The sequence below is a fragment of the Anas platyrhynchos genome, chromosome 12 (assembly GCF_047663525.1).
Source record: "Anas platyrhynchos isolate ZD024472 breed Pekin duck chromosome 12, IASCAAS_PekinDuck_T2T, whole genome shotgun sequence".
Taxonomy (NCBI): Eukaryota; Metazoa; Chordata; class Aves; order Anseriformes; family Anatidae; genus Anas; species Anas platyrhynchos.
In genome coordinates this window covers 14277495-14304872 of record NC_092598.1, presented here as the reverse complement: position 1 = coordinate 14304872, position 27378 = coordinate 14277495, and the positions used below count along the sequence as shown (strand labels likewise).

General features: G+C 38.1%; 2 protein-coding genes across 3 annotated transcripts; one reads left to right on the top strand and one right to left on the bottom strand.

Annotated features, from left to right (window-relative positions):
• Positions 1-1236: 1236 nt before the first annotated feature.
• DDX28 (DEAD-box helicase 28) lies at positions 1237-3114 on the bottom strand. Its single transcript, XM_027467023.3, has one exon. It carries the CDS (start codon positions 3060-3062, stop codon positions 1482-1484), a length of 1581 nt encoding a protein of 526 aa, XP_027322824.3. The 5' UTR covers positions 3063-3114; the 3' UTR covers positions 1237-1481.
• On the top strand, positions 2429-25226 carry DUS2 (dihydrouridine synthase 2). Of its 2 annotated transcripts, none has more exons than XM_038185581.2 (16): positions 2429-2558; positions 3474-3613; positions 5070-5115; positions 7466-7557; positions 8459-8502; positions 9308-9368; positions 10966-11013; positions 13188-13253; positions 15020-15090; positions 15584-15670; positions 17427-17595; positions 18746-18867; positions 21342-21485; positions 22722-22809; positions 23427-23500; positions 24727-25226. In XM_038185581.2, the coding sequence occupies exons 2-16, from the start codon at positions 3491-3493 to the stop codon at positions 24962-24964; spliced, it is 1473 nt and encodes a 490-aa protein (XP_038041509.1). In that variant the 5' UTR covers positions 2429-2558; positions 3474-3490; the 3' UTR covers positions 24965-25226. The 2 variants fall into 2 exon arrangements, with proteins under 2 accessions (XP_038041509.1, XP_038041508.1); XM_038185580.2 differs by lacking the exon at positions 2429-2558 and adding an exon at positions 3068-3194.
• Positions 25227-27378: the final 2152 nt, after the last annotated feature.

Here is a 27378-nt window from a genome sequence, read left to right as displayed (position 1 = left end):
CTCATAAAGCCTAGATGCATCAAATGGAAATAGGATTTTCTGTAAATTATACTACACACTACCCCTAAATTTCTGTTTAAGTATTTACCTTACTGCTCATACTAAGTATACTTCTGCTTGTGGTTGCATGAAATGCATGATTTGCAATTGAATGAACTTCAGATATTAGGCAAGTAGTCTATGCAATGAATGGGTCAAAAATATGAATGTTTTTACACCTAATTTAGAAAGTTGAAAGCTTTCCACTGAATAAAGTAACTTTACTATAGTTTGTAACTTCTCCTAAGAGCCCTTTAGCTGTGGAATTGAACAGAATACATGCGCACAATTTCTAGTTTTGTTTCTATGCTTTTTACTCTCCTACTCACAATGCAAGTAGCTCCAGTGCCTTATTTGCTTTGAAACCAATGATTTAGAGATATTCTGCTGCAATCTTCTAACAGCTTTCTATTCCTGCATACTGAGTTTTAGCACAGGTTGAAAAAGTGGACGGTGTGAGGAAAAAACATCCAGTAAAAGAAGAAGCTGTGATAAGTCACCGCAACATAAATCAGAGCTAAAATACTCTTTTTGTGTGATTATTTACCATGGATACCAGCTAGCAGCTAGATATGGAATAACCTCAGCCTCATTTTAATCCTTTTGCTTTAAAGCAGAAGAGAACAATGACATGATACTCAAAAGAAACCTTATGCACCTGTTCTGTTATGATAGAACTTGTGAGTCAAAACACTTTCTTTCCTTGCCACAGGAGACATTTACTTTTTCTTTTTAATGCAGTACAGACAGCAGACATCACTAGAGCCCGCATGAAAAACAAGCAGAAAACATGATGCTTTTTTCTTTAATACAATGAAACAGCACAGATGTCTGTTCCCACTGAAAGGCAACTGTAAGATGATAAATAAAAGCTTGAAAAAGCCTTGAGTTTTATCGTACCTTCTCACTCCCACCTGTCTTTACAGATATTTGGTCTAGAATTCTCTGAATCAAATGCTACAAGAAAGTTTAATGTGATTTACCATTTAGTCTTTCCACACATGGCTAAAATTGGGTCAAAGTTACAACAAAGTTAGGAAAACATTCTTTTTTTTTCTTCTGCCAGTAGACATTCTTAAAATTGAATAATACTGTTTAACTGCTGTTGGTGGGAAGGCATACATTCACTCTGATTTGAATTTAAGTTAAAAGTCTCAACACAATTAAGCAAATGCAACAGATGACAGAATTCTTGGGTCTTCTCCAAAGGCATTTTATTATTCACTTATTAACCTCCTTTTGGGAAGCTGTGAGTTGTGACGCCTTTGGAAGTGATTATCGCAGCTTCCAGAACAGTGCACAAAATTAACCCCATCACCTGGTTATGAACCTCAATTCTATACTGTTTCAGTGGAGCTCACACACTTGAGCTCATATGCTCTGCCTTAATGGCTTCAAGCTTAGACCCTGCCAGGCCATTTATTACTGCCTGGCAACACAAATCAATCTGCTTTAGGCGGAGGCTCATTAATAGAGGAGTCCATGCCTGGGAGACCTGTCCTTTTCCGGGCTGCAGTCTCGATTTTCCGCACCAGGTCCACATCCCACTTATGGGTGACAAAGCTAACCACAGCTCCAGGGGTCTTGCTTCCGACGCGTCCAACCCGCCCCACGCGGTGCAGGTAGTCCTGCAGAGTGTCTGGGAAGTCGTAGTTGACCACTAGCTGCACGCTGCTGGTGTCCAGCCCCCGGGAGGCCAGGTCAGTGCAGACAAGGACAGAAACGTCACCCTTCTGAAAGGAGGCAAAGATGCCGGCTCTGGCAACGGCTGACATCTGCCCCTGCAACCTCAGGTGCTTGATTTTGTGGTCATCCAGGATGTAGCCCAGCCAGTTGACGGTGCTGGCGCTGTTGCAGAAGATGATGACGGCCCCACCGGACGCCGGGTGGTCCTTGAGGAGCTGCAGCAGTTCCGGCAACTTGTCCTGGCCCTTCAGCCGGACGAACTTCTGCTGGACGTGGGGTGGCAGGCGGTGCAGGCCCTGGGTGGCCAGGCTGGCGAAGCCACCCACGTCGACGAACCTCCCCAGCACCTCGCTCAGCCCAGCAGGGAAGGTGGCTCCCACCACCACCACCTGCGTCCCCTCCTCACGGGGCCCAGCCGGCCCAGGGGCCCCAGCAGCGAGCGGGGCGTGCGCCAGAATCTCCTCGATGGGCGCCGCGAAGGACTCGTCCATCAGCGTGTCCGCCTCGTCCAGCACCATCCACCGCAGCCTCCCGAGGCTCAGGAACCTCCTCCGCAGCGCATCCCGCAGCGCCCCGGGGGTGCCCAGCAGCACGGCGACCCCCGGCCCCCTCAGCTGCCGCCTCAGCCCTCCCGCGGCGCCGCCGCCCGTCAGCCCCCGCAGCCGCAGCCCCGCCGGCCGGCACAGCGCCGCCGCCACCGCGCCCACCTGCGCCGCCAGCTCCCGCGACGGCACCACCACCAGCCCGCGGGGCGCCGCCAGCTTTTTCTCCTCCTCTTTCTCCTCCTCTTTCTCCTCGGGCCGGGCGAGCAGGCGGTCGAGCAGCGGCAGCAGGTAAGCCAGCGTCTTGCCGCTGCCCGTCTCGGCGGCGCACAGGGCGCTGCGGCCGCGGAGCAGGGCGGGGATGGCGAGGCGCTGCACCGCTGTGGGGCGGCCGACCTCCAGGCGCTGCAGGGCGGCCAGCAGCACCGGCTGCAGCCCCAGCTCGGCGAAGGACTGGCCCTGAGGAGCCGGCGGAGCCTTCAAAGCGGGGGCAGCCTCCTGAGAAGGCTCCAGCTGGAAGTAATCCCCGCACGCCTCTCGGTGCTTCCAGCCCGCCGACACCAGCCGCGGCCGCTCCCAGCGCCCCACGATCTGCCAGCGGGGCTGGCTCAGCTCCGGCCGCCGGCTGCGCAGCAGCAGCTTGCCGGAGGGCACCGCCGCCTCCCCGGGCCGCCTTGCCTTCCGCCGCTTCTCCAGGCGCTGCCGCAGGGCCCAGGGGATGCGCACCACATGCTCCGGGGGCTGTGAGCCCACCGCCGCCCGGGCAGCCGCTGCCCCGCCGCGCCTCAGCGCCATGGCGGCGGCGCCGCTCGATGACGCCGTGAGGCGACGGTCCGCCCGCCCGCCTTCCTCACCGCCCCCGCCGCCGGCCTTCCTCCTTCCCTGCCTCTGTCCCTACCCCTCCTCAGCCGGCTCCACGCGAGGAGGGTGAGGAACGGTGTGGGGGGAGCCCGGCTGCCGCCTCATATCTTGCTTTCACCTCCCTCAGGGTGCTTTCAGCGCCTGGCAGGGTGGTGCCGCCATAAGGGGAGCCCCCCACTGTGGTGGGCTCAGGGCTCCTCTCACCCTGTGGGGACGAAGCACCCAGCCTGCGAGCCGCCACATGAGGCTCCACAGCCTCAGTCCCCCCTGAGGAAAAGTTCTGGGAGTTTCCTGGAAAGAAATAATATTTCATAACCCCCCCCCATCCCCTGTGTTCTCTTTCAGACAGCGCTGCAGCAGGAATGACGGTGAACACCCCGCTGTGTTTCAGAGGGAAGAACATCCTGGCGCCCATGGTGCGAGTGGGAACCTTACCGATGCGTCTTCTGGCCCTGGACTACGGTGCTGACATCGTGTACTGTGAGGTATGGAGGAGGAGCAGATGAGGCAATTTGAGGACAGGGTTACTGAAAAAATGGAAGGAAAGGAGTAGGCTTGGCTTGCTGTGGGACTTTTTCCATATACTTTTCATTTAAAACATGTAAAAAACCAGAGTGGGTTGGGAGAACCTTTTGAGCAATCAAGTTTACAGTAGGCCCATGCTTTAGGACTATTTAAATGTTTCAATTCATTTAGATGCCAGAACAATTTCTTCATGCTCTGCTGCTGTTACTACTTAAGACTACCGTGACACCCACAACAAACAGGGTGCTCCGCTTCAGGTAGTGTCAAAAGTGGCCAAGCAGCAAGACTGGCAGTACTGTGTAAGTGTGGATGTGCTGGGACAGCAGAGCAAAACTGGGTGAGAGGGTAGGTCATTCTAAGGTTACAACTCAACTCCAATAAAATGAGATATCTGTATTAATAGAATAGGCTGAAAGGAACTGTCAGAATCAGTCTGAGAGGATCTTTGATCTCTTCTCAGAGAGACAATATGCTGGGTATGATACTTAATTAGTTGACTCTGCTCCATTTGAAAGAATAGTTATTGCTGGATGATGTGGAAGAAATCTCAAAATCCAGTAGTATAGTTAGCACTATGTCAAAATCGGGGATAATAGTGCGTCTTTCTTTTTTGACAGGCAGTAGTAATTTCCCACTTGTCTGTTTTACATTGGGTTAAATGAGACTATACATTTATTTATTTATTTTTTAAATTTTCTAGGATGTCAACTATAGATTGTATATACAGGAATCACAAATTTACAGAATCTAGTTACGATGCCTTTGACATGTATTAGTATTTGCAGTTAGAGCTTTGTCTTAATAGATTCAGGAACACAGTTCTATGGATTTTTATTTTTTAAGAATTTACTAGATAATATAGAAATTATTTTAGGCAATTGTACGGCAGTTGTGTAGCAACAGAACAGTATTGTGTAGCTTTGTTTTGATACACTGAAACAGAATTTTCCAATTTTCTTCAGTAAGCTTCAACACAAAGTTTCATTTTAACTTTTAGTAAATTTAGCAAATCTTTAAAGCTTTTGAATTAAGGTAACAGAGTCCTATAAACCTTATGTAGGTATTTTGTTTGCCTGTGGGTGTAGCCCAGTGGAAACCCACTTCAGTTCTTGAGATGTCTTCGTATAGTATTGTTTTCCCTTTGTTCTCTGGACAATTAATTCTGCTTTTATTTCTAGCTTGGTAGAGAGATATTTGAACTAAATGGATCTTCTAGAACTGTATCAACATCTCACCTTTCATATTTTACAACTTTGGTTAAGCAGTTTATAACAAATATAAACAAGTATTTACTTGTTTCCTTTTCTGTATTTGGTATCTCTAGATAGCTATCTTAATAAAATAGAACAACTGTATAGAGCTGGATGGGTTATATGCTTTTACTTATAATCATTTTATTCCACCCTTTGTTCTCAGGAGCTGATTGACATAAAGATGCTGCAGTGTAAGAGGGTTATAAATGGTAAGCATAGCATTTGTTTTGTTAATATCTGTAAACTTTCTTTCTCAAGTTGAGAAAATAATTACTTTGCTGAAGTAATCACGTAGGGTTTACAATGAGGTATCAGTACAGATATAAAATAAGCTTTTGAAGCTCCATTCTTATGCCTGGCTGCTGCTGTACAGTTTCAGACTTTGTTTTCCTTCTTAAGAAAATTTTCAGTAGTTCAGCTAATATCCCTCAGGAAAACCACAAACCTTCTTTTGAGGATAGGGCTAACCTGTTAGTAGCTAGTAGTTTGATGTTCTTTCTGGGACCCTAACACAAGCTTCTTCCCTACCTTGTACAGAACAGCAAATATCCGCCATTCACTTAAGCTATTACAGGGATTTGGTGAGTTTCTTGTAAAGTTTTTGGCTGAGGTCAGGTCAGTGGGTGTGCAGGTGCAGGCCTTGGAAAGTGAAGGACGTTAGAATTCTACCTCCTAGAATTATGTGTGTCTCTCTTTAGTAAGAAAAGTGGCATTGGTGTTGGAAATCTTAGTAATGTTTCAGCATCATGCTTACTGATAGCAGGTGAGAGAAGTAGCTGGAGGAGGAAGGACAATAAAATTCCAGTGCATTGGATGAAGTGCTGAAGGTTTTATCTTTGTGTGTCAAAAAGGCAAGTAATAAATTTTTAATAAGCAGATAACATTCCTCATTTCTATGTCTATATGCTGGTTCTAGTATCTAATTTTCTGGTGGTTACTTATGCCATCATAAGAAATAAACAAGCCAAAAATGCTTGTGTGCTTTTGTGTGTGTGTGTTTTTTTTTGTTTTTTTTTTTTTTGTATGTGCTGAAATAAAATCTAATTTCTGGAGAAAAACTACTCATTAGTTACAAAGCACTTTAATTTTTTCAGTGAAGTGTGTCAGCGGCTGTGGTGGTTTCACAGTGATGGCTAGTGAAACTCCAACGCACTGCCCTCACACTCCCTCTCCACAAAGGAACAGGTGGAGAAAATACAATGAAGAAGGGCTCAAAGGTTGAGATAAAGGCAGGGAGATCACTCACCAATTACTGTCATGGGGAAAACAGACTCAGCATAGGGAGTTTAATATGATTTATTGCCTATTACTAACAGACTACAGCAGTGAAAAACTAAAACCAAATAACCCCCCCCACCCCCCTCCCATACAGGTCCATACCATGTACAGCACAGGTCCTTCATGGGTGGCAGCTGCTACACGACCTGCTCCACCAGGGTTCTTCTCCATGGGCTGCTGATCTGGCCCCAAGTCTGCTTCTGTGGGGGCTCTCCATGGGTTGCAGCCTTGTTTGGGTCACATCCACTTGCTCCACTGGGCGCTGTGCTATATGATTCATGTTCCATGGCTATCCATGGCTGTGGGGCAACAGCCTCTTCCACCATGGTCCCTTCCCCGGGCTGAAGGGGGCCTTTTCAAGCCTTTGCAAGCCAATCAAGGATTGTTTCTCTACTGTTTTCTCACTTTCTCCCAGCTGCTGCTTGGCAGCAGTTTTTTCTTTCCTTTTCTTAAATCTACTCACACAGAGGCACAAGTAATGTCACTTGTTGGCTCAGCTTTGGCCTGTGCCAGGTCCCTTTTGGAGCCAGCTGGAGCTGGCTCTTACCTGATGTGGGGCAGCTGCTGCACTCCTCTCAGAGGCTCCCCCTGCAGCCCTGTTTGCTGCCAAAACTTGCCATGTAAGCCCAATATTGTGGCTAAGAAACACATTAATTTAGACTGCAGTAGAGGCAAGTTCCAGTCATAAGTCTTTATAAATGTTAGCTGGGACATTGTAGTGTGTATATATATATACTTTAGTCTTCTCCAGTAAGGAAACAAGACATACAGGACCTCATTGTTTGCCATTCTACCCTTAAGTTGAAGTCTGGGGACTAGTTTTGGCCGAACACAATTTTCACAGGCAAGTTCTTAAATGGATATCTTTTGAGCCCTCCATAAATTTTACAACAGCTGAGTGGGATGAGAAACAGTTGTTGTGTCCCTGGCAGGGAACAGAAGCCAACCATAAATCCACTTTCCATTCCAACCCCTTCCCAAAAATGGTAGCGTTATGTTCATTCATCCTGGCTGATTCATCTTCAGATATGTTCTGGTGCTGTTGCTTCCCAACAAACAGGCTGCAGGGATGATTAGGGAGTACTATGGGAGGGAGACTGCAGTGTGCAAGAAACGTGTTCGAAGGACTTCTGGGAGATAGGGTGCCATTAGTTGGACTATTCATAGAAGTTTTATTTGATAGCATTTCATTTATATAGATGTTGTATTGTCATATGTCTTCCTTTATGATTACATCTGTATATTACATTTTGCCTGTTTTGTGTTTCTCGTTTCATGTAGAAGTACTTGAAACAGTGGACTTTGTTGCACCAAATGAAAGAGTTGTTTTCAGAACTTGTGAAAGGGAGAGGCACTCCGTTGTCTTTCAGATGGTAAGAAACTACCAGCAGGTACTCTTCTAATAACAGGTAAATGAGGTAGTGCTAGTAACTGTAAGTCTAAAAGAGCTGTCTGTAATGCACCTGTTTATACCTTGATGCTTCAGCTGGAGATAAAATTTCACACCAAATATGTTGCAGATTTCTAATCTGTTGGTACACATGCAGTCAACATGCTGCAGTATAAGTTCTCTCTACAGCTGTTTTCAAAAGACGTGATTAAGATGAATTCTGTGCTCTGTGAAGGCATCTTGGTTTTGTAATCAGTATCTTTGTTATATTTCCAAACATATAAGTACCAAAAATAAATTGCACTGATGCTTGATCACATGCTGAAATCTTACACTGTGAAGAGTTCCACGGGAAAGATTAGAAGAATGACATTGTTTAGTCTGGATAAGAAAGTATTAGTATCTGCATTAATGTTGCACAAATGGATTAAAGGCTGCAAGAGGGAAAAACAATTTGTTTCTTTGAATGCACTGCATATAAGACATGTTGGAGGAAGGAGCATTAGACAATAAATGACTTTTCTCAATGGTAATGATAGCTCTGGAATAAGCTGCCTGTAAACGCTATTAAGTGCTTATTAGTGGAAATTTTTAAGAACAGGAAAAATAAATATCTATTTGGTGATCAGCTAAGAATGTTTGATACTGTTTTAGGTCAGGAATGTGGACTGACCACTCAAGATCTCTTTTTGTGTCACTTTTTGTTGTTCAGTGGTTGACATGCGTTAGCTGAATGTTTTTGCTATCTGTTGGGCTGTGAATGAGTCTATGTTACTTTGGACCAAATGCTTAGAGCAAATAATAGTTTTATGCACGTGGAAGTGAACTTATTTTTTATTATTTTGATGCTATTTTATAATTATATGCTCTTGTTTTTCCAACAGGGTTCAGCAGATGCTGAAAGAGCCTTGGCGGTAGCTAAGCTTGTGTAAGTCATCTTCTCTCAGCCCTTTCCCACTCTGGGTTTGCATTTTTTTTGTTGGTGGTTGTGGTGTGTTTTGTTGTTGTTATTTTGTAGAGAGGAATTATTCTGGAAGACAAATGGTAACGATTGAGAGGATCAGGGTAGATCTTGATAGGACCCTTAATATATTTAAGAAAAGTTCTGTAAGACCGCAACTTCTATTTAAAATAATTTGTACTCAAAGTAGCAGCTGCATAATTTCTATACTGGGATTGAAGGCTTTCTTCTAGTGCAGTAGCTGTGTCCTTGATTTTTCCAGTGTGAAATTTTGCTGGGTTTTACACACCCGCTAACAAAACTAATATGGCTCCTAATATGGCTTCTGTAAATGGCTCCTATTTTTTTATGTTTTGAAGCACACAGTACTGTGCATAAATGCAAAATACATCTCCAACCTATTTGAAAGGTATTTTGAAGCCTGTGTTTCAAATAGATGAAACTTTTAAGACTTACTTTGTTGACACTGGTGAATTTGGTGGTTGATATGGTGAGTATCAATTAATTCTATGTAAATGCATTTAAGATGAGTATTTGCAGCTTCTGCACAACCCTGGTCATTGAAACCTGTGGGCAGACGGTTGTTCAGACCACTGATAAAGTAGATAATTTACATAAATGAGAAGCTGAAAATTTAGAAGATCAAATAAAAACTTAACCTTAAATCCACATTTAAGCCTTATAATGATGAAAACAAGCTTCCCAGCAAGGTACCTATTTCCTGATCTTTGTTCTCATACGTTGAAATACATTTTTGGTTCTTCTCTTTCAGAGAGAGTGATGTAGCTGGCATTGATATCAACATGGGCTGCCCAAAAGAATATTCTACTAAGGCAAGTAGCTTTTGATTATTCTTAACTACTTTTCTTCCTTGTGTGGGGTGTGAAATAGACGTACTGGTTTTCTGAGTTGAACAAATTAAAGCAGTAAAATTTTCATGCACATACTTATCTATATTAAAGAGACAGAAGGACAGATTACATCTTGAAATTTTGGAACAGAAGAACCAAAGAGCCGTAACAATTGTAGGTAGAGTATATAAGAGATGGCTGAAATTTTTTTCCATCACCAAGATTACTTTTTGTTTGGAGCATATAATGGGTATAAGAACAGTATAAGACACGTTTCAGGTATCTTGTATCTTCACTTGAATAAGTTCATACTGTTCCAGCCTGGATCTAACAGTGGTTGATGTTGAATGTACCAGGAAATGGTACAAGTAAGTCATAAGATGAATCAATTCACAGAGGAATTTTCTCTTTCATTACTTTCAGTTTTGTAGATTGGCTTGCACTCTGAAGAAGAATTACTTTTACTCTTGTAATATTTAATTTAACTTGTAACTTCACCCATGTAGATTTCTATTTTTTTTTTCCATTTGAATCCCATTAACTTTTTTTTTGTTTCAATGATAATGTCTGAAAATGACATAGTGAGTTATGCTGAAAATAAATATTACATTCTTTTAAAACTCAAATTTGAATTTCCCCTTGTTCTGGAGCCTTTTTATTTATATATTTAGATTCTGTTGCTTCTGAGCTTTCCATGTATTTTGCCAGATGGCTTTTAGCCAGATGGCACTACAGTGCTTTGGTAACACCATTTTATATCAAAAGCCATCTGGCAAAAAAAATGGTGTTACCAAAGCACTGTAGTCATGCTGAGGACATGTTAGATTTGTAGTGGTCTGCTGGTATTTCCAGTACTGTTTTAGTTAGCCTTTTTTATTTTCTTTTATATAGTAGCTAAATAAATGGAAGATGATTTTATCTTTCTGCAGAGTCATAATTAAGAACAAAACACCAAAACAACTGTCCTGTATTAGGGTGAAAGATCAAAAATTCGGCCAGTAGTATTGAGTCAAAAAAAACGTCATGCAATTTTTAACTTATTTCTTATGACTGCCTATTGGCCTCCAGATCTATGCATGCAGATGGAATGTTGCAGAAAGAACAGCCCAAATATTAAATTATTAAAGTGTTTGTAATATATTTAATCCAGCCACTTAGTTTTTGTTTACCTGCTTTTCTAAGTTCAGAGCATGTAGGCAGAAACTACTGACACCAAGACCTCTCAAACATGAAGTGGAAAGCTAAAACAATACCTCTGTCCTGCTGTGACTTAATGAGTAGAAAACAGATAATTAAAGTTGCTAAAAATGTCTTTTTGAAATTCTGTCTGCTCCATAAAGTAATGAGAGCAAGTTGGCGTCCTGAATTACTGCTTAATTATCTTGATACATTTCTAGGAAATGTTTCACCAGACTGTTCACTAATGCTCCTGCATTTCGTATTTTGCCATTTTCTACTTTCTTTGGCTAATAAGCAGTGGATTTTTGCTGTGATCTGCTATTAGGTGAAATAATTGAGTTGAAAAATATTTGCGTTTTTCATGTTCCTAGTGTGTAACAGTTCCTGTGTGTTTTCCCAGGGTGGCATGGGGGCAGCACTGCTATCTGATCCTGACAAAATTGAGTCTGTAAGTATCACCTTGTGGGTTTTAAACTGCCTTAAAAAGTACTACATGTAGTGCTTTACTGGAAGCAAGGATGAATGCATAGAAGACAAATTTGTAAAAGCTAGAGTAGAATAATCAGTTTTGAATATTAAAATTAAAAAAAAATATATTAAAATAGATCTGTGTATGTATATTCCTAAGGACTTCTGGGCTTCCTGATATTGAGCAGTCTGCACACTGCTCTGGGTTTCCAGGGTTGTTCTCAGCAAGTATGTTTTGTTTTCCTTTCTCTTTAAAGACTTGGTACTTCCTAGTTCCATGAGTAGACAGCTCACTTTGTCCTGCTTCCCTATAGCTTATGGCTGTATCCACCTTCAGAGCTCCTGAGGGCAGTTGTAGTTCACAGTTCCCTATCTCTTTTTTCCAAAAACAAAAGCAGAATTGGGTAAGTGTTACTATCTGTGGAAAGTCAGTTAACAGTACAGGCAACAGAACTGGAACCAGAACCTAAATTTTTGAGACCTATATGGTATTCCATGAAATAGGTAACATGGATGATACTACCTGGAGTTAAATTGGAATTGATGTACAAAGTGATGAAGCCTGAATGAAATTTTTAGGAGTGGGACCTGAGAGGAAAGTATATGGCAAGCTGGAAGTAAGTCTGGCAAAAATACTTTTCATAGGAGTGAGAGGCAGTTGGAAAGATGATTGCTAACAGCTTCCCTTCCACTCCTTAGCCATTATATTTTGTTTTGGTATTCTTCAGTAGAACAGGAAACTTGAACTTCAAAAAGTTGGAAATATTTTTTTTAATGTAAGGTGTTAATAAGCAGCAAAATCATAGTACTGAAATTACTCTTAGCCAACTGCAAAGGGATAACTAAGCTTATAGCCTACAGATGTTTGAAATTGCAGTTCCAAATCATTAATCTATATGAATAAAAAGCATAAGATGTTTGTTCTTGTATCAGAATCCTTAATGAGACTGACACTGAAAGCTTATTACATTTAAGATAAGATTGTGAAAATAATATACTGATAATTTTTGAAAAATGAGGTCATCTCAGTTTCATTTATGTGTAAAAAAAAAAAAGAAAAATTAAAAATACTGAAGAGTTGTTTTTTTTTTGAGAGCTTTCTTATCTATTTTTTTTTAATCAAGAGAATGCTACGGAGGAAAGTTTGGAAAACACTAATTACTTCCCAGCTGTTTTAAGCATAAGAATTTGCATGTGTTAACTATAAAAGCTCGATTCTGTATTGGGAACTTAATAAGTACTGTAGCATTAAATAAAATTCAAGTTTCATTTGTATGCACAACTCTGAAGTAAATCATTTACCTGCAGTTCAAGCTGTATTATACAGGGGAATTGCACTCAGTAAAATCACGTGTATGATATCTCAAAAAACAGTTAAAAAAACACAGTATTTTTCTACTAATAGCCAGGGTCAGCTGCTTTCCGCTCTCCTGTCTAGAGAGCTATTGGGTTTCTGGTGCCATTTTCCCATAGAATATACTTGCATAAATCAAAGTACTCCTTTATAGTCATATAGTGATTTTAGATGTGTATAGGCCGTTACGTGGCCCTTTTGTTTAAATATGGTCTGTTGGACTTGAATTTAGCCTCTGAAAATAATATTCTTTCCATGGCTTAGTTTTTTAATGGTTAAACTAACAACTACTCAACTGTTCATTTATTCCAAGTTTGTTTTAATGAGTAAAATGTGCTTTGTGTTAAGCATGGAATTCGGTTTACAATTTTTGTTTTTATTAGAAGATTCAATGACATTGCTTAATTTTTTTCCCCTCGTTCTTTTTCCATCTTGAAGGCTTTCTTCTCTCAAAAAAGCTCTTTTTAATGAATACTCACATGCAGTTTTCATAAACTTACAACTCAAATATGAAAAGACTATGGAAACAATCTCATGAAAATGAAATTTTGCACTTTGTTTTGAAGTGATTGGTGTTTACAGTTCACCTCCTATTAAAAGCAGCATTCATATTTACCAGCTAAAATGTTATACTCAATTAGAGATTGTATGTGTTCTTTAAGCACTTAAGATTCTTTATAGAGGTACAATAACTAGTGTTATATTGTTCTAATTTCATTGCATATTCAAGAGAGAAGGAAGAGTTTTATTCATTACTCTTTTGTAATCACATTTGTCTTTTTTTTTCTTTCCGTCTCCAGATACTGACTACTCTTGTTAAAGGAATTTGTAAGCCAGTAACCTGCAAAATCCGCATTTTGCCCTCAGTAAGAACATAAATCATCATGAAGTTTTGTATTTTTGTTTAATACTACGATGAAAAGTCAGTTATAATATATGGAAATTTAATACGTTGAAATTTTAGCCCCATTATTGTGAAACAGGTTTTAGAATTATAATTTGTTTGGGATGCCAAAGTTTGTCCTCTAATTGAAAACCTCAAGACAACATTAGATGTCTACACACACTCTAATTCTACTGGATTCCAAGTGTGGGTACTTCTATATAACATACACGTATCTTAGTCCTGTTTATTGTAACCCACTGAGTTAATCCCAAAGCCTTTGCTGATGGATAAGCACTAAAAGAAAAATAAAAAGGAAAAATGTACTGTTATTGTAGAAGATTGCCAAATATGGAATTGATTGAGAGTAATATCGTGTACATAAGCACAGTGTGGCGACCTTTGAATTTCTTGACAGTCTGCATGAAGTTTAAACTGAAGGGGAAGACAAAGCCTTACTGTTACTTCTCCAACTTCCAAAATCCACTTTAACAAAGACTTCACTAATGAAATTGTTTGCAACAGTAACTGCCTGTGCTCTAGAAACTACTTGTGTTTTATGCTGCAGGGAGACTTCTAATGTCTTGATTCCTGATTTACTCCACATGTAAAAACAGTAATAAGTACTACAAATGATACCCAACTTAGAAACAATTCCTGCAGCCTTTTTAGAAGCTGTTTGATGGATTGAGCACTGAAATTGCTAGTTTATATGAAGAGATTTATAATCTTTCCCGGAAGCACTGTCTCCATCACAATTTTAGAATGACATTTTCTAGATAGATTCTTGGGTACGATCCTTCATTTCAAGAAAATTGTGATGGGACTTTACTTTGTTAAAGCTGTTGCATTTTGCACTGTCAGTGTTTTTCTAAAATGTAACAATTAAGAATAGAGCAAAAATACCTAGTTCTTTTTTTTTTAGTAGCTGATATAGTTCCCTTATTATTATTTTTTGTTGAGTCCCTTTCAAAGTTTGTAAAGCTCCAGGAGATTATTTGCCTTCTCTTTAAATGACTGATTATTTTTAAAATCTGTATGTGATTACCAGTTTATTTATTTTGCACATGAACTGGAAAGATAGTTCTGTAGATGGATGAACTGTAACTCAGCTAGCTACTGTTCAAAAGTAATTTGCATGTGCACTTAATTATATGAACAAATGAACCCTGTGTGAAAAGAATCACTAACTCTGTGTAAGATGATTATTTTTGAAGTACTGCCTAATAGTATTAAGCCAAAAAGCTGGCACCTCTCCTTTACATTTCTACAGCCACCACAGTCTTTGTTTCCAGCTGCTTTTGCATAAGGTGTCTCCAGTCAGAACAGCAGGTGGGCTTCTGTCTCTATATCCATGCCACCTGGTAGGTGTTGCATTTTTCAAAGACTGCTATTTTGTGATGGGCCACAGATTGCTCTCCAGCTTTTGAAAAGAAAATTGGCCTCTTTTTCCCCCCCATGTCTCCAGAGCTGCAGAGTTATACAAGACAGGCTAATTCAGCAGTGTGCCAACTTTTTCTCTTTAAAGATGTACGTAGAGCTTCCCCTTCTCCCCTGCATCTCAGTTCTTTCATTGAAGTATGTATTAAATAGGTATGCATATTGGGAGATGCTGTTGAAGTACAGGAATCATATCCTTAATGAAAGAACAGAATTTCAATATTTGTTTGTGCAATAACATGATGGTTATCACATGATAATTGTTTCTTCTCTGTAAACTATGATCATGTCATTCCTCTTATCCCTCAGGTTGAGGACACCGTGAATCTAGTGAAGAGAATAGAAAAAACTGGTATCGCTGCCATTGCAGTCCATGGAAGGTAAATGTGTTTCAGGAAAGTGTGTTACATTTTTACTAGTTTTCTGGCAAATGTAGCACAGTAAGGTATGACTCAGGTAAAACTCTACATTTAATATGTAATTCTGATTTCAACTGCTAGATAAATCAGTCTTTTAGAAAACCAAGACAGTAATTAGGGAATGAATATATTTGGTGCTATTGAACTACTTGCAGCTATTTTCCTAAAATTTTAGACTCAGTCAAGACCAAATAAAAATAAAATTATGTGTCTAAAAACCCTGCTTATCTGGATATGGAATTAGAGTAGGAACATTTTAAAATGCATTTGATTTAAAATAATTGTATATAATTATATAAACTTATAATTTTTATATATAATTTATAATAATATATAAATTAAATGAGTACAAATAAGTATGTCCAAGTAATCTTTGAGTTATTTCTGCTGTGAGCTAAGTGCGTACAACTTCCATAGGAAATCTTTGGTCTTGTCTTTTTTCTTTTTTGGAAAGGAAGAAGGAGGAGAGGCCTCAGCACCCTGTCCACTGTGATGTGATCAAAGCCATATCTGAAGCAGTCTCCATTCCAGTAATAGCAAAGTAGGTTGTACCAATCAGTTGATCATTACAAGATGCCTGTACCTAACTTAAGATGTGCTCGTGCAGGAAAATGAAGGTTCTTCATGTGGAGGCAAACAGAAATATTATCTCTAAATCTAAACGCAGTTATCGGTGATGGAACTTTGCCTTGTGAATTACAACTGTATCTCAGGTTTAGTTTTAAAAGTCCTTGTATGCTTCAAAAAATTACTGCTTTTCTGCGTCACAGCCTATCCTATGCAAGTTGTTTCTAACTGCATCCAACAGCTGAATTTTCTGTGATTTTTAAGCCATGTGCAGTGACTGGTTATAACCATACCGCTGTGTGTCTTGAACACTTGCAAAGTAGAGCTCATCTGTCCCACTGCTCATAAAGTGTTACATATTGTGGTGTCACAGTTTTCCCTAACACCTGCTTAGCCTGCAGGCCTGCAAAAATGTTGTCACTGAACTTGTCTGCTTTTATTGATAGTTCCTTTGGTTACTCTGATGATAAAATGAGAAACTCATTCTTATAAAAGTTTAGCCACAAACAGGTATCTCCTGCTTCCAAAATTGCTCTTAAAGGTAATGAAAAGCACCAGACTGCCCTGAATTGTCTAATTGACGTCTTTATACGTTTCACCTGTTTGTTAGTGGCAGTAGAATCTCCTTGGCCAGAGAAGCTGTGTCTTTTAAATGAAGTTCTCTTGATGTCACGTTTGCCTGGAAAAGCTGTGACTATAAACCATACACTTGGATCAGGAATTTGAGAGTAGTTTCCTCGTTCACGTTTCTATGTAGAAAATAAATAAAAAGTCAAAGTTTTTGCTGTTGGAAAGACTGTTTCTGGACTGGACAAAGGAAATAATCCATGTTGATAGTTTTTGCTATTCCTCTTTTCAGTATCTCACCCCCTTTTTGAGTTTTCAGAATAATTCTTTTAAAACATGGAATTCAGAAAGAAGCAAGATTCACATTGAGCATTGCAGATAATCATTTGCATGGCTGATTAAAAGATGAGGCTAACAATTTTTCCTAGATTTTTTTGCATGTCACAGATAAGTCAGCTCTGTATGAGTACTTTCCATTATGCAGAAGTGTGTCGTTGAGATGCAAAAATGTCAGAAGTTTATTGTTGATGAATTGCTTCTAATTAGTCAGTATATCAGTTTACTTTTGTGCAAGTGTCCCAAGATGCTGAAATAACCTTTGTATTTTTTATGGTTTCTCTGAGAAGGATGTGATCTTTGTTTTAAATCTACTTGCTTAGACTTTTGCCTCTCTAAACAAATATAAATGTGCTACTTAAAAATCCTTCTTATGAAATATACGTATGATCTGTGATACTTGAAACTGGCTGCAACTTACTTGGCTAGTATTTTGAGTGGCTTAAGCTTGGTTAGCAAATATACAAAAAATAATAAAAGAAATTAGATTGGTGAATAATTAGATTAATTAGATTAGTTTGCAACCTTTTAACTTTGAAGGGCTCTTTGATCTGTAAGTACTACTTGTAGCTACTCTTCTTGCATTATTACTAGAACAAAAATAGAAGGATGCTGTCCGTACTAAAAAAAAATTGTATAAAATCAATGTTTTAATGATCATCGCTAACATAGACCAGACCCATTTGTTTTCTTATATTTGAGATGATACCTTGAGCACCATGCTGCTATTAACAATGTAACGTCCCATTTGAAAATATGAGGTATGTTATAGTATATATAATAACAAATAAAACTTTCTGGAGCATAATACTGATGTTTGTTTGTAGTGGAGGCTCTCATGACTTCATCAAAGAATATATGGACATTGAGACCTTCCGGAAAGCAACAGATGCCTCATCCGTAATGATAGCTCGTGCTGCCATGTGGAACCCATCCATTTTCAGAAAAGAAGGTCCTTTCCCCTTGAAGGAAGTTATGCAAGATTACATCAAATATGTATGGTGGTCTTCTTTTTTTTTTTTTTTTTTTCTATATATATATATTTTACTTGTAATTAATATTGTTTAGAATTTATTCCAGACCTTACCATGGTGTCTTAACTCCTCTTATTTTCAGAGACATAGTCTCTGGTGATATCTTAACATAATGCATATGATGTGAGTCTTGCAAGTAAACTGCTGCTTCTTCTATTTTGTTGTGTTCAGTAAAAAACAAAAATTCAGGAATCACTCAGAAAACAGTTTTTCCTCATGGTTATTTTCTTACATACCACGCCTTTTAGACCAGTTTTTTGGGGAATACTTATGAGATTTACCTCTAAAAATGTCTAGAAATTTGAAAAGCCAATGATAGGTATGGCAACTCATGATGTTGTTAGTACAATTAATACTGAACAGAAAAGTGAAGGAGTATTAAGTACTACATTGCTGTTAGATTTGTTTTTAGAAGTTAATTGCCTATCACAAATACTGTCAAGAATGTTTAGCAGCTGGGAAGCAAAGGTAACGATGTGTCAAAGTAATGCTGTATTGTAGTATTATAGCTCCATTAATTGAGTCATCTATCATGCAAAGTTGCTGGATCATTCAAAATAGAATGCTTTTAATAGCAAAGCAGGAAATAAATTGAAAATCTGCAGATTTGATCATGTCATCAGTTCATTTTTTTCTGAAGATTTGGACTGTCATTAACCAGTTACTTATTAAAAATATTACTTCACTAGTCAAATCTGTTAACTTGTCACCTGTTTCTTTGTAAGCATATAAATAAGTTGAATTTCCTTTTGTGAGAACATGCCAAAATAATCAAGTTATACTCATGTTAATTATAGCATCATTCAGGCTGGAAAAGACCTCCAAGATCATCTGGTCCAACCACCCCCCTTCCACCAATGTCACCCACTAAACCATGTCCCTAAGCACCACATCCAACCTTTCCTTGAACACCCCCAGGGATGGTGTCTACCATAATCCCCAATACCTTTTCCGCAAACATCACTTCCAGCCAAATTAAGTTATCTTGAATTGAGGAAACTCTACACTGCTTTTCATTTCAGAAATAGTTTTGAAGTTCATCAAGAGTAATGAGGATTACACAAGAAAAATTTGTTTGGTGTATTTTAATATATTTTGTTTTTCTCCTTCAGGCAGTGAGATATGATAATCACTATACCAACACAAAATACTGTTTGTGTCAGATGTTAAGAGAACAATTAGAAACTACTCAGGGCAAGAAGCTGCATGCTGCACAGTCCACACAGGAAATCTGGTAAGCATGTACTTCTGAAATAGGAATTGTCTCTGCCAGACTTGCAAACCAGTTCTGTCTGTAGCACTGTCTTGGCATATAGACCCTCAGAAAAAGTTGGGGAAAAAAAAAAAAGCAGTTGCTAAAATGTGGAGCTTTCCACATTCCACTTTCCAAGTTTCCTCCATTCTCAGGTGTTAAAACTTCAACCCTAATACTGTCTATATATTTGGCATACTAATGTGAGAGGCACACCACTGAGCGATAGGAATTTATCCAATATTTGCATGAACTAATTAATTCTTAAAAAAAAAATAATTCTAAAAAAATTAAGTTTTGCTATTTTCTAGAGGTAGTTTGGAGGTTAATAGGTTGGAACTTCTGAGATTTTTATAAACTTTTCCTGTGCGAGTGGGGTTTTTAATATTGATGGGAATTTTATGGCAAGATGTATATCTTGAAGGACCACTGAGAGATGATCTCAAAGCAATATATGAAGGTAGCCTGTATGACACTTGCATATATTTTTTTGTGCTGCTTTGCATACCTGAAATACCAGAACTGAATATGACCTCCTTTTTGAGGAAATACAGTAGCTTTGTTGAAGTTCTTTGTCCTAGATTTCTGAAATGATCTGAATGAAATTTCTGGAATGGGGAGTCAAAAAAGGAAGAAGGAAAAAAACGTGAGAAACAATAAAATAGGTGTTAAATTCACACAGAATGGAGGGGAGTTCAAATTTGGACCCACTCGAACTGAACAAAGTAGAGGTCTGAGCTTGCCTATGTCATATCCACGTTGCATGCCACAATTATTCTGATGATTTAAGGAGGGGAAGTCTTTTGGGTTTTATGAAATACAGTCTGAGACTGTTTATCTTCCATGTAGGAAACTGGAAAGAAATGTTGAAAGCTTGAAATATTTTGCAAATTGAATTATTGTTGTCTAGTGAGACCTAATCAACGTTCTGTTCGCATTTAAAATGAATGTAAATGTTTGCAGTCCTTCTGTCTGTTTACTGGGATTTACCAACTCTATAAACACTGCTGCCCACAATTGTTATGTATAAAAGGAGCTAGCCTCTGTTAATCATAAAGGAGCAGTGGAACGTGTAAACAACACTTACATTTTGCAAGATATTTTTCACTTTTGTAATTAAATAGTTGAACATTTTTTGGTATAGTAACTTGCTGTCTTTTTGCATATAGTTTTCTAATTCCGGTAAAGAAATGTAGCATAGATTGCAACTACCTTCTACAACTTCAAATAAATCATAGTCAAAAGGGTGGTGGGGTTCTCTACTGCATTAACGGTAATGCATATTATATAAATAAAAGAAATTGTAAAGTAAGAGTCAAGCCTTTAAACAGGTAATTAGAAGAAGTACAGTTTATTCACATAAATACTTTATGGAGGTCTGGGGTAAAGTTTTTGGTTTTATTTGCTATGCCTAGTGATGCTTTAGGGGCTTCCAAAGTTGAACACAAGCATTTTTGTACATGGGATGCATTACCATGTTCAAAATTGGCTTAAGTAGCGCTGACTGCGTAAGAGAGGGGCAGAAAAGAGTGCCTTGCCTCTTAGGTTTTATCAGTTTTCATCTGTGGACTCAAAGCCTTCTAACCACTGTTTTAAATAGTCTGTTTAACCTCCAAATAAAAGAATAACTTTCAGTTATTTAAGATTAGCCTATAGGTTGCCAGACAAAAATGTTACTTAACACTGCTGCCTCGTGGTGGGGATAGTATGTTACAGCCATTCGAGATTTTAATCTCAGTACTGAACTCAAGAGAAAACCTGCTGCATTTCAGACAAGTGTTTGCGTACCAATACATAATGAGCTGCCTTCTCTTAGAAGCATCACTCAGCATTATTCAGCTTCAACACGTTTCCATTTAGAGCGCTGACAATGGTCTAGTGTCCAGAATTCATTTTATTGTTGAACAGACTCATACCAATGAGTACTCTCATAACTCTCATAACATTCAGCAAGTAAGTTTGCCAGTGCTGCAGGTTATATTGTTCTCTTTGGAAAACGAGGAGTATCGGTTTTTCAGCATGGATGGAGCCTGCCATGGATGTAAAATTGAAAATTATTTGAGGCACTTGCCATTGACCCAAATCCTAGTTTCTTCCCTTGCTTTGGGACTTGCAAATAATATTCAAATTGAGCTAATAACTTGAATGGACATTGCAGGACTTGTATTTCTTATGATTCTGCCAGAACTTTCAGATTGCAAATTAAATATATAATGCTGGAAATGACAGTGTTCTGCTTGTAGCTCAAGTATGTCTTAAGAGACATGAAGGAGAAACAATATAATGTCACTGAACGGAAAATAGGCATGCTTCCATGCAATTCTCTGTTCATGTATACTTTATTTAAATACAACTGGTTTCTATACTTAGTTTTTTTTTTGTTTTTGTTTTATTCTGTCATAATGGGGTACAAAAAGCAAGCTGATCTCCAATACAAAATAATTCTGTTTCAATAGTGAAGCCTTTGAAATGGCTGATTTCTATGAAGAAACAACAGCTATTTTTGAAGCAAAGAAAACATCTCTGGAAACTAAGATACAAGATGAAGATGACCAGATAGAAGATCCAGATGTAATAAAAATGGCTGTTAGATTTGACAAGTAAGTATGAAAATTTATTTTATTCAACTTTTTTGTATCTGTAATTAAAAAGTATGAATTTGGCAATGTTTTACAGTTTCTAGAAAACAACAATTTGTATAACAGCATGTACTGAGTGTATTTTTATGAAGCAATTACTGTACATTGTTATGTAATCACTAGCATCACCATTCTTCCTGTGCTATTTGGATGTTATGAGATATCCATGTTCTTTAGTTCCAGGCTTCCCAAGACTCAGTAAATTTGTTAAAAGTGTGAGTGGCTTTAAGAAAAAAAAAAAACAAAACATCTGTACATAAAAAAATTTGAATATACAAAGGCACAGAGTTCATTAATTGTTTTGTGGAAATTTGATTAAAACACACTTTTTTTTTAATAGAAAAAGTCCAGCATAAATTTCAGAAGTCTATTCCAAGCAGATAACTTATCTGCAGCCTTCTAAACATGTTCCCATCATCAGGTATTCATTGAGAAACTAATTCATGAGATTATGTACAACATTATTTTAAGTAACTTCTGACTAAAATCTGAGGCGTATAGAATTGCTGTTGCTTTACATGTTATACCCACCCTGCTATTACGTCTATCAACCTGCTCAAGAAGAGTACTATATAAAGTGCTCCTCAAATCCAGTCATACTGCATTAATAGTTACAGGGTATATTACATGGCTCCCTTAGGACAGAATACAGTGTTTTACTGTATTTTTTTATTTGTACTGTATTTTTTCTGCCAAGTACAACGAGTATTTTGATATTAGCAACTGAATCGATACCTACCTTTGCTACGATTATTTATTTGATGACTGTATTATCTCATAACAGAAGCGGTTTTTGTTCTTTATTTTAATGTTTCATATTGTGTTGTTGCTTATAATAAATAGTATCAAGCTGTATTTCTACTCTGTATCATAGATTTAGTTAGAATTTCCTTTCTGGTCACTGTTTTTTCTCCTGTATTATTACAGGATGTGAATGTTTAAGAAGAATAGTTAATAGAAGAGTTTAGGTTTTATTTTAGGTGCTAGGTCAGACATGCTACTTTAACTATCTAATAAGGAAGTGGTATTTTTCTCATAATTTGAGCTGTGAAAGTAAACCACAAAGAATAACATGCAGAAGCAATATAATGAGTAGCCCTTATTTTGTTTAATTATTGAGCTGTCTGTTTTAAAATAGATTTGTTTAGTAAGTAAACTCTAGGCACAGTTGTTGACCACATTTTTTTTTCTGTCTAGGCGAGAATATCCACCGCAAATTACTCCAAAAATGTATCTTCTGGAATGGTGTAGGAAAGAAAAGCATCCTCAGCCTGTTTATGAAACTGTGAGTCAATCAAAAGAACCCTTTCAGCCCTCTTCCCTGTCTATAAAATTGTTATTTTAAGACTTGGGGTAGAAAGAAATTAGCTTTACAGTGTGACGTAACTATTAAGTAAGCTGCTTCAGAAATGGTAATAAATACATACACACACACACATATATATATGAAAGTAGCTTATTTTATTATAAAAAAGTGAAAGCCAGACCTTCAGTCCAGCTTCAACTGAGTTGTGAAAGAAGTTGCTGTAGTTATAGCTTTTTACACAGGAGTCTGTGTCCAAGTTTCTTTTACTTCTGTGAAGTAAAGAATTTGGTTTCAGGATGTTTTTTTCTGTTACTGGATGCTGTTATAGGTAGGAACTAGACTGTATAGAAGCAACTGCTTGGTTGGTTTGTTTTTTACTTGTTTGTTTTTCCTGTAAAGCAAAAGTGGTTTCAGTTTGGACAACTTTTTTTTTTTTATATATATTCTAAATATACAAGATTAAATTTTTAGTCTGAATTACAGTAATTTTAAAGGCTTTACTTAATGTGGTCTTAAGAGTAACAAAGAACCTTGACCTTTGTTGTATAAATGACATGACTGTTTTTGACACATCCCTTTTGATTCTTTATCTCCAGGTTCAAAGACCACTGGATAGACTGTTCTGTTCAGTTGTGACAGTAGCTGACCAAAAATACAGATCAACTCTGTGGTAAGTCATCCTTAATGTTTTTTTGTGGCTGTATTGTAACTGTTTAATGAAATACTGCTTAAAATTTGCAATGAAAGGCTACTCTAGTTCACAGCTGTGACATTAGTAAAAGTCAGCTAAACAATACCTCTTAAAGCTACCTGTAGGAAAAAAAATCGGAAAATTGAATGTGATGAGGGAGTAAGCTCAAATAAACCATTACTGATTTTAATTCACCTATTACGTTAGCCCACAATTCTAGTGGAAGGGGAGCACATAGGTGACCCAATTTAATTGTGCCTATGAAGAGTGCAGTGACAAACCAAAGGTGGCAGAAGGGACATTTAGAGGAGGCAATGTCTTCAGCCACTACAGCAGATCCATTTTCAGTAATAAGTCAGGATTAGGTGTCCCTATACAGCAAAGTAGAAGAAAGTTCAGTGGCATCTCAGAAATCACAGTTGATCAACAGTAACATCCAGTGCTGATCTAAAGTTTCATGGCAGTATTTTATGCTGTCGTCTATTAATACTGGTGTTGACTTCAGGCATTTGCACCTAAGTTGTACTGGATTTAAATGCAAAGTTAGAGCTCCAACATTGGACATATTAAGGAAGATAAATGCACACAACAGTTACTGGTGTTTCCAGGATTCCTGTTCAGAGACTTTAGGAAGCTAAGCTCAGATGATGTGAAATGTTGAGAAGAAAATATTTTCAAATTCTGAATTCGAATTTCACAAATGTGTAATCTGCAGTCAGTCCCTCGTGGAATTGAGAGAAGTTTTTTTATTACGGAACAGTTCCTTCTTATGTCAGCATCAGTGAGTGAACTTGTATGCCTACCAGAGATACTTGGGCCTGAGTGTCTTTTCAGAAAGTGATCCTTCAGTACTCAGTTTTGTTTAGTGATCATATTTGCAGAAGTCAACTTATCTGAGGATTGCAACCGCTTGGGCCAAACACGTGTTGACTTCATATCTTTGAAATGAAGAGTACTTGAGACACAAGACCTGATGTAGTATTCCTAGAAAACCTATTACTATCAGCAGTGAGAAATCAACATTGACACCTAGCAAGATTCAAATTCTTCTTCTGGAGCTGATCTATTTTTTCTTCTGCTGTGAGATGACTACAAATACTGTTTATTTCATGATATTGCATCAGAGACAGGAAATGAATTGTGTTTCGGGAGTGTAGAGACTTTGGTTTCTACTTTTACCTGTGCTCTGTCTGCTTGCTCTTCAGGGACAAGTCAAAGAAACTAGCAGAACAGGCTGCAGCTATTGTCTGTCTGAGAACACTGGGTGTCCCAGAGGGAAAGCTGTGTGAGGGAGAAAACCACCTGATAAACAAACGCAAGAGGGAAGACCTGGAGCACTTGAATAACAGAGACCATGGAAAAGATCTTGCTGAACCTTCCCACAAAAAAGCTAATTTTACTGAAGAAACTTCTGACATGAATGTGCCTCAGATGCCACGGTAGCATGGAGATCAGAGGTTTCAGACAGTTTCACAGAAGCTACAAATAAACTCCTGTTTGTATATCTTGCTGTACACATTTCGTTTGGATTCTCTGAGAGATAAATTCCCCAGGTGTGAAAGATGCCAGTAAGATGTTTACTATTCACCACTCACTGTCCCTGTGGTGCCTTTCAGACTGGATAAATTAGCAGTTTGATTTTAGAGAACATTGAGAATATTATCCCAAACAATAAATTTTTTAATATCAGATGCTTTCAAGGCTATGTTTTAGTTGGTTCTATTATTTGCTTGTTTATTTTAAGAAGTCTGTGGTGTGCTGGTAAGAGATTTCTGAATGTATCGACCATAAGAAGGTAGGTTCACTATGGAACTATGTATTTAAAAAGAAAAATTAATGTTGGAAAATGCTAGCAGCTAAGTAGACATGGTTTTGTCAAATGAGTTTCATGCATGACTTGAGGCTTTACTTACACCCATCATCTGTCAAAAAGGATTTTGCAGAAAGGAGAACTTGGAAATTATAACACTAAGCATGATAACATTTTTTCTTTAATAACTTCCACTACATTTTACCTTCCAGAAATATGATAGCAACAGAATTAATCATGGTTTCCTGGTCTTAGGTATTACAATTGTCTTTTCAGTAAGAAATTGGAGCCTAGTAGCTGTGAATTATTTGATTTAAGGCACTTTGATCTGTTTTGTTCTTTTGAACTTGGAAGTCCTAGTAAGCATCTACATGTATATTATTTGCAATATAGGCATTCAAATATGGCCTTGTGTGTTCTTGAAATGTGACCTACTTTGCCTCAGTATTTAACTGTTGATGATACTGGTGGTCTTAATCAAAAGCACATTTGTTTGTTTGTTTTTTTTAATTTATTGTAATCTTCAGATTATCGGTACTGGTCTGAAAGCAAAATTACAGGGATACCATGCCATGATCTCTGGAGTATTGTGCATAAGTAACTTTAAAAGTATAATTTATTTGGATGTAGTTCATAGATAGTCTTCCTATTTAAAACTTCGAATCTTTTTCACAGGTGATGGCGTCAGCATTAAACCATTCTTTTATAATGGCAGAACAGTATCTCATCAGATAATGTTCAGACTTTTATGTATACATTTATACATATATGTATACATTTATAAGTATGTGTATACTTATATGTATACATTTATACATAGAAATGTATACCTATGTAATTTTAAATGACTGCTGTTCAGATGATAGAGTAATTTCTAGTAAATCTATAGAGTCTAAGAAGAAAAGTTTTTCTTACTCATTTTGTATGCTGCAATAAATGCAGTTCAGTATACTTAAATTTGATACAGTTTTAGTGTTAGAATTTTACTCTGAACTTGCAGAAGAATTTGCAGCATTAAGCAGAAATTTTAGAAGTAGCCTTTTTCCTGTTGGAAGTACTATCTTGTATCTTGCTCCTGTTCATGTTGTTGGGGGCCATCACAGAGGAAAAAGTCATTTTTTTTAGGTCCTGCTAGTGATGTGGCCTGCATGTTCTCATAATATCATAGAGCCATTGGATGCTTGAGCTTGGAATGGATGTCTGGAGATCATGTCCCATTTGACTCCATGAGGTCTTTAGCTTTTCCAACCTCATCACTGTGCTCAGACAGCATCTCTCTTTTTCCTGGGACACCTGATCTTGCTTTCACCTTTTGTTCTTCCCGTGTATATTTAATTTTGACTTAAAATGCTAGTCAGAGCACTTGTTTATGGCAAGAGATTGGTTAACTCCAGCAGCAGTTATGAATGTGTAAGGTTTGATTTTACATTGAACAACTAAGCAGATTTCTGTAGTTCTGTCAAAAAATCACGTTTAACTATACCTGGAAGAACTATAGTTGGAGAAAGATGCCTATATAGAGGTTGTATGAAATACTGTAGCTCATAAAAGTTTTACTAGTTATCTTATATTCTAGAATATGTGCCTTGTTTTGGCTAATGGAGAGAATTGACTAATACTGAGTATATATTCCTCTATAAGCTGGAAAAAATGTTACGTCAGTTTAGGACTGCAAAGTGTATGTATTGTATTTTTGTTAAAACAAATCAAAACTAAAAGTTTCTGGAGGTTGTTTCTGTTTCCTAGTAAGAGCATGTCTTCAAATCCTAATTTAAATTACTACATGGTCAGAAATGCTTACATTTATTCCTCATAATTTGTTGTGATTGTCGTATATGTTGATGAGGTGGTCTGTGTTGTACTTCTGGATGACCACAACTAGGCCAAACAGCACGTGAAAATGGGAGTGAGAGTCACTCCGTCGGAATGAGCGCTCTACGCTAAATATAGAAGCGCTGTAAATTCTGGCAGTTGGCTCGAAAGCATAGCGTATGGTTGACATCCTTGACCCGTGTCAAAAGGGAAACTTGCAATTGTGTGTACCTGC

Coding starts and splice junctions, on each gene's coding strand:
- DDX28 (XM_027467023.3), bottom strand. CDS start 3,062: ATGGCGCTGAGGCGCGGCGGGGCAGCGGCTGCCCGGGCGGCGGTGGGC.
- DUS2 (XM_038185581.2), top strand. CDS start 3,491: ATGACGGTGAACACCCCGCTGTGTTTCAGAGGGAAGAACATCCTGGCG. Junction 5,116..7,465: donor GTGTAAGAGGGTTATAAATG/GTAAGCATAGCA, acceptor CGTTTCATGTAG/AAGTACTTGAAACAGTGGAC. Junction 7,558..8,458: donor ACTCCGTTGTCTTTCAGATG/GTAAGAAACTAC, acceptor TTTTTCCAACAG/GGTTCAGCAGATGCTGAAAG.